Raw genomic sequence first — 7,169 nt, 5'->3', positions numbered from 1 at the left:
CATGCATCGTGCTTTATTGTTTGTGGTAAATGCTAATCAGTGTCACTGGTTAAAGAAGTAAGAGTAAAGGTTTTTATTTGGATGCCTAAAAATACATTCTCCAATAATTTTTAAATATGCTATCGTATAATTTCTAATAAAATCTTTTATGTTTTAATTCACCACTGTCCTTGGTCATCAGCAAGACCCATTGTTGATTTAATTCTGAGTTTACTAGAGATTTGGTTCCGCATGCATTCATTAGCCGTGAGTAGTGTTTCTATCATCTGAGCTGCGTATTCATTCATTTTGAAATTTCAACCGCGGCCACTTCACGTGTCAATCATGCATGTCCCATAAATACTTGCACATTCATTTCATTATTTTTCATTCTTAGTAAAGCTAAGAAAAAAAATTTGTTTTTTAAGTTCTGTACTCTTCAAAGAGGAACAATTCTATGTCATCTTAAGCAATTATATTCAAATAATCTTTCATAATTTTATTAAATAAAGAAAACATTAAATGCTTTTAAAACATTAAATGTAACCAAATATATTCTTATGTTGTTCATTTAATGTTTTTAATCGGGACGTATATTTTTCACAGAAAATTCATTATAAGTATTTCCGTCTTGTTTCAAAAGAGGTACTTATTCGAGAGGATTTATCTCAGTGATTGACTAAAGTATAGAAGTTATTTTAAATCCTCGGATATCTGTCTTTGAAACCCACATTTTTTTTTAAAAAAAAAGAGAGGAATATGGGATAAAATGTGAGTAATGATCATCTAATCCAAAGTGAAGCGTTTCTTTGCTTCTTTTGTGAAAGCTTTCGAATTTTGAAAGGTGAGTTTCGTTGTCAGATGTCATTTATGAAGTGGCTTTTTGCACCCATTATTTATTTATTTAAAAGCACGATGTTCTGTGTTGTGCATGAGACGTTGAAACTTGCGTGTTGCAGTGGAGCGTATGGACTAAGTCGCTAAACCACGCGCCACTGCCCGAAAGTCACACCTCGACCACTTAGCAGACCAGACCGTGACGTATGACATTTTACAATCAATAAAAAACCACGCGCCACTGCCCGAAAATCACACTCAACCACGCGCTTCCCTTGCACTCCAACACCCTAACCCAACCCATACCAAATTAAAGTGACACCATCATTAGTTTAATTTGGAGGAATAAATTACTAATTATGATCTATTAACGGTGTAAAATAGTTCTGATTGATTAAGAAATTGTTATCCTAATCAAAATCATTTAATAATAAAATACTACTTGATGAATCACCAAGAGTTTGAATAACTAGTGAAATATTATTTCTCCTTAAATATTAATATTGAATTTCATGAATGTTAGACATGCAGTTGCATTAAACATTTTAAAAAAATTTCATAAGTTATAATTGTCTATTCAAACAAAATTGCCTCCTTTGATAGACTAAAAGAAACACTTGATAATAGTAAATTGGGGTCAAAATAATAAATAAAAAAACACTTGCTCTCTCTATAGTAACTAGTGCTACTTCAACGTTTGGACAATTTCTAATATGGTCCCTTCTTGGATCTAATCGCTTATAGTGCTACTTGATGTAGCACATATATATATCTAGCTAATAAGCTAACTAGTGTTTGAGTTCCCACATCATCCCATAAACATTTTAATCTTAATCTCACTCCTTCACTTCAATTCTTATCACATAATCTATATTTGCTCATTCTATGAATTGCTTGGTCATGCCATTATCATTGATCCGAAGACGCTCCATGGGGTATAGGCCCCTAACGAAGGACAAAGAATGTGAGAGCCTTGTAACCGTGGTGGTCGGAAAAGAGAAGAGGGTGTTCCTCGTGGACCCTTGCATATTACAAGAGAACCCTTTTCGGGTTTTGATGGACACATCCACGAGGAAGGAGGAGGATCATCAAGAGGACAAGGATCATCATCATCTCCATCAAAGTAGTAGAGTGGTCTTTGTCGATGTGGATGCCATTTTGTTCGAGCACATGTTGTGGCTCATGCACAATGATTGTTCTTCTTTGTTCAAGCTTAATTTGAAAGAGATTATTGACTTCTACGCTCAGGATATATGATCATAATAACATTGTAAGTTTGATGAGTTGTAATTTAGCATAGCAAACTATATACCATGTTTTACTAATTTCAGTTTCATAGTTAAGAGTAGGGTTCTCTCTTCCTGAGCAGGAACACCTAGTTCCTTGTATTATTTCTATTAATACAGACCAATATATATAGCACATAATAGAGATGATTATTCTTTCTATGTAATGACAACCATTTTCATTTCATCCCTATCTATATATTATGTTAATTACTTTCTGTTTCTGGTCGTAAGTATGATTTTTTCTCCGGTTTTCCTTTTTAATATTAACAGGCCACATATGCTTCATAATTTTCATCGCTCCTATAGGAATTAAGAAGCTTTGTACGTTTCCATTGCTACGTGCAACCAATGAACTAATTAAGGAATAATCACTAAATATTGATTATAGATTCTCTCATCATTAATTAGTATTGACTTGTTCAAAGCAGCGTTGGGGATATTGTTGGAACACTAGGGGAAATATTCAGTACTACTTTCTAAGTGAACACAATAAGGAGAATTATTCATGGTTCCTACCCACTTTTATCAATCTTTTGGACTTTAGGTCCGTTTTTGATATCTTAAAAAAATTAACTTCATGTAACATTTTTACGGAAGCTATTTTTAATTTTTTACAAAATACTAAAATATATTTTTAAATTTTTTTGTTTTACTTTTGTTTTTACCATCATGACATTAGTGTGGAGGATTAATCTCATTTTAAAACATAAATGGTCACTTTTAATGAAATTAAATTTCCTCTCTCAATTTTATTTTTCCTATTCACTTGAATTCGATACCTTATTTTTTTAAAAAAAGACATATTGGTTGTTTTAATTATATATTCTTACTAAACTATTTTCTCTTACAATCACTTAAACAAACAAGTACCTAAACTCGAGCATAGAATCACGCGCGTAATCAATTCATGTCAAAATCAGGAAGTTAATACCTGGTGTTGATATGAATGAATTCCAAGTAATCCTTGTCTATACACAATACCGTGGATTGTTGATTGAAATTTCTAGAAACTTTGAAACGTGCCTATCGCCATCGGAGTTAGCTAGCATGTTAAGTTATGGTCTTATACTCTTACGGACTTTTGTTGAGTCTATAGTATATATTATATAGCGTAAAGTATGAGCAATATTGTAGATTAAATAATTCGTTACGTCTTGTAAAATTCATTTAGTTACTGAGTTTCATAAAGCTTCTTGCCAATGTGACATGCCAGCATGCTACACAGATGAGTGGGCGGAGTAATTAATTCCGTGGCTTATAACTTATAAGTACTAACAGCAAGATGAAAGCAATAAACTGCAGTTTTGCGTAAACTTGAAATTTGACGTGAAAAGAATTCGAAAAATGCAAACACGTATACTAAATATATGTCCGGACTTGAATCCTTTCATGCTTAACAAGGTATATGCGGGAATAACCAATAAGAGTGGTGGGATACAAGCTTAATTTCCAACCATTGGTTAAGAGATATTTATGCTTGGTATATGGCATAAATATGCATTAAACTGTGATGCATATGTAGATTTATCTTTTTTTTCCTAGATTAAAGAATACGGACATTTTTCAAGCTATTGGATTAAAGATTAATTCTACTTGGTATTATTATCAATGATTTTAAAAAATTTTACTGACAGTAAAATTGAACACAAATTCTCTTGTTGCTCCCATATGTGAATATAACAATACCTTATATCACTATGTCAATACTTTCAGTTATATGTAGATGTATCTAAACTTATATTTGGTTCAACTAGTATCTTGTTATAATTAATATAATTTTTTTTGTTGATTAAAATAAATAAATTCACTAACTACTGTAATATTTTAAAAATTTCAGGGACTATGCATATAACATCCTAGAATTTTAAGGATTAAAGTAGTGATTTTAAGATATTACATGTGAGTTAACATGAAGACTAGATATTAACATATTTGACGTTGTTAGGTTGATTAAGAGTGATGAGACTAACTTAGATTAACAATCATCAATTTCATAGATTATTTTTTAAAAATAATTTCTAAAACTAAATTAAAAATATTTTATAATTTTAGATAGGCTTAAGTATGTTTTTTGTCTTTTAAATTTGGGTAATTATTTTTTTTGGTTCTTCAAAAACAAAATTATTTTTATTGGTTTCTCAAATTTCCGAAAATCTACTTTTAGTTTATCTTTGTTCATTGTGTTTATGATTTCATAATTTGTGATATTTTTAACTGCCAAAATAAATATTTCTAATTTAATTTTTGTAAAAAATATGGTGATTTTAAATTACCAAAATATTTGACTCATATGGATTGGTGACCATTTTTTGTGTGTATATTTTGGTGATTTTAAAGAAGAAAATAAAAATATTGATATTGGAATTTGACAATTTTTTTTACATATTTTAAAAAGTTTAAACTCTCACAAATTATTTTTGAAGAAATTAAATTAAAAAAATTATGATGGTGAGCAATCATCACAAATTATGACACTATTAACACAAAGAAATAAAAGAACTAAAATTAACTTTTTAAAAATTGAAAAGACTAATAAAGATATTTTTTAAAATACTAAAAAAATAATTAATTAAATTTAAAGGACTAAAATCATATTTAAGTCTTTTAGATATTAAAATAAAGATTCATTCATCTTTTATCACATACAAGTGGGGTAGGGGTTGGGAGTGGAAGGATAATAGGGCTCGAACTCCCCTTCTTGAGGTTTTGTCCCAGTGGCCTTCACCATCAGGCAGTGGCGGAGCCAGAAAAATTATAAAGCCTGGGCAAAAATTTAAAGATAGCAAATTCACATTGTATATAATATGTAAATAGTAATCAATCAAAATAAAAGAGACTTGTCATTTTGTCAACAAAAATATAGTTTAAAATAAAAGAGATAAACATAATCTTACAATAGCGCGGGTTAAATAAAATTACGAGGCAAGTGTCCTTTCCGAGACTTCTTTGCGGTAAATGTTCGAATAATATCAATATCATCAAGAGACTTGAATATCTCCCGCTCGGTGTAACATACCATCAAGTCATTGAACCACACATCGTTGATCTTATTGCGCAATTTAGACTTGATAATCTTCATTGCTGAAAAAGCTCTTTCAACGGATGCTGTCGACACCGGCAATATCAAAGCTAGCTCAATAAGTTTATAAACCAATGGAAATACCAAATGTTTCTCAGTTTGAACCATCTTCATAGCCAAACTTTGAACATCTTCACAAGTGGAAAAAGAAGCATTTCTTCTCACTTGAAGCACATAAGTTTCAAGTTGATCCCTAATTGTTCCTCGGTCATCATAAGAAAAGTCTGCATGATAAATATCAGCAAGACGAGCAAGCTTATCAACATCAAACTTGGAGAAAGAGTTCTTGGGGTCAAGACATGAGAAGCAATCAAGTATAATGTTACTTCCTTCACTAAAGCGGTGATCCATCTCCACACATATTTTATCAATAGCAACATAAAAAATCTTTGCACGGTAATGATGAAGATTAGTGATAGTCCTCCCTTCTGCTCTTGAACGACCCCGAACTGGTATTTCGTCATCCATATTTGGTACCAGAATACTTTTAGCAACACAAAATCCTTGGACATCGGCAAAAAAATTATTCCAGCCACTCTCTCTCATTGTGCCCAACCGAGCTTTGACAACATCAACTAATTCCATGGCATTCACAATATTAAGATCTTTTCTTTGCAATATATTTGAAAGCTCGTTTGTTTACTATGACCTGGATCACGCACAATCTCATTTGGGTTAAACTCATTAACCACATTAGGTGGCGGTTCTAATTCGGCTTCTTGTTGTACAACATTCACATTCTCAATACTTGCTCTATCAACCAAAAATCTCCTCATCTCTGAAATTAAATGATCTTAAGTTAATACTCAATTAACAATTAAAATCATAAGAATCAAAATTTAAATAAGAATAGTTTTTCAAAATAAAAGTAATCTCTTATGATTTATAAAGAGTAGGAACAAGCATTATATTATATTCAATTAAACACCATTATAGAAACTAATAAAATTAGATAACCAAAAGAAACCTTTATTGTAGATAATTTATCTATCAATAAACAAATTTACAAGTGGTATGATTCCACTGTAAAAGATCTTTTTACTGCTATTATAAATAATACTATATGCTTATAATATTACTAGATACACACTTTAGTTTGACTTATCAATAAAACTTTTATAACCAATGAATCTTGCTGTGTAGTAGCTTAATCGGACACTTAGCAGCACACAAAATGACAAAATATATTATAAAGTAAATATTTTTTATAATGAAATTTATTGAAGTTATCAGTATGATACAATATTATAATTTCACCATATGAGATTTTAGATAAACTTGAAAAATATGGGACCCATTTTCACAATGTTAGTACTTCTATATAACATAAAATATTTAACCTTTCAAAGACAAACCCAAATTTTTCTTCTTCTTCTTCTCTGCTACCTTTGTGTTAATTGTTTCAATTTAAAACCACAATCAGTTGAAATTAAACAATTACTAACCGAAAAAAAAGGGGAAGGCGGTAGTCGGAAAAGAACCAGTAGGTGTCGATGGCGGAAGCTTTAAGGTTTCTACAGTGTTGCTGCGGTGACGAAGCTTTACTTCTTTTGTTTCTGTTACCTATATTTTTGCCCTTTTAATTTTTAACTCTTACAATTGTTTTGCTCTTTCAATTTCTTGCCCTTTCTTTAATATTTTTCTTTTAATTTTCTCCATTTTTATGTTTGTGTAAAATTATTTCATAATTTATATATAAGTATTTATTTATTATAAATTATAAATTTTAGTTATATAAAATAAACATTCACTAAAATACTAGTAATTGATAAATGTACAACTTAGATTTATAGAACAACATCACATGATATTTGCTTTAAGCTCATAGTAAATTTGTGAAAAAGCTGACCAATAATAATGAATTCATGTGATTGGTGTTTCTATAGTTGTTATTACCCTATTGCATGAATTATGGTAATTATTGTTTACAAAGGGTAAATAAATGAGAAGGAAAATTCTACCAAGAAAAAAAAAAAAAAGAGTGA

General features: G+C 30.2%; 2 protein-coding genes across 2 annotated transcripts; one reads left to right on the top strand and one right to left on the bottom strand.

The window, feature by feature from the left end:
- Nucleotides 1-1,746: 1,746 nt before the first annotated feature.
- On the top strand, nt 1,747-2,073 carry LOC100775640 (auxin-responsive protein SAUR77). Its single transcript, XM_003524000.1, has one exon. It carries the CDS (start codon nt 1,747-1,749, stop codon nt 2,071-2,073), a length of 327 nt encoding a protein of 108 aa, XP_003524048.1.
- Nucleotides 2,074-5,010: 2,937 nt separating this feature from the next.
- Nucleotides 5,011-5,820, bottom strand: LOC102663384 (uncharacterized; the record flags this gene model as incomplete). The annotated part of the gene is made up of 1 exon (XM_006579911.4): nt 5,011-5,820. A coding segment is annotated over one exon (810 nt), but the record flags the coding sequence as incomplete, so codon positions are not given.
- Nucleotides 5,821-7,169: the final 1,349 nt, after the last annotated feature.

Source organism: Glycine max, chromosome 5, assembly GCF_000004515.6.
Source record: "Glycine max cultivar Williams 82 chromosome 5, Glycine_max_v4.0, whole genome shotgun sequence".
Classification (NCBI taxonomy): Eukaryota; Viridiplantae; Streptophyta; class Magnoliopsida; order Fabales; family Fabaceae; genus Glycine; species Glycine max.
The sequence above is the reverse complement of the archived record's forward strand: the minus strand, read 5'-3'. Positions and strand labels throughout refer to the sequence as shown.

Bases quoted from the DNA above. Each gene is read 5' to 3' on its own strand.
- LOC100775640 (XM_003524000.1), top strand. From the start codon at position 1,747: ATGGGGTATAGGCCCCTAACGAAGGACAAAGAATGTGAGAGCCTTGTA.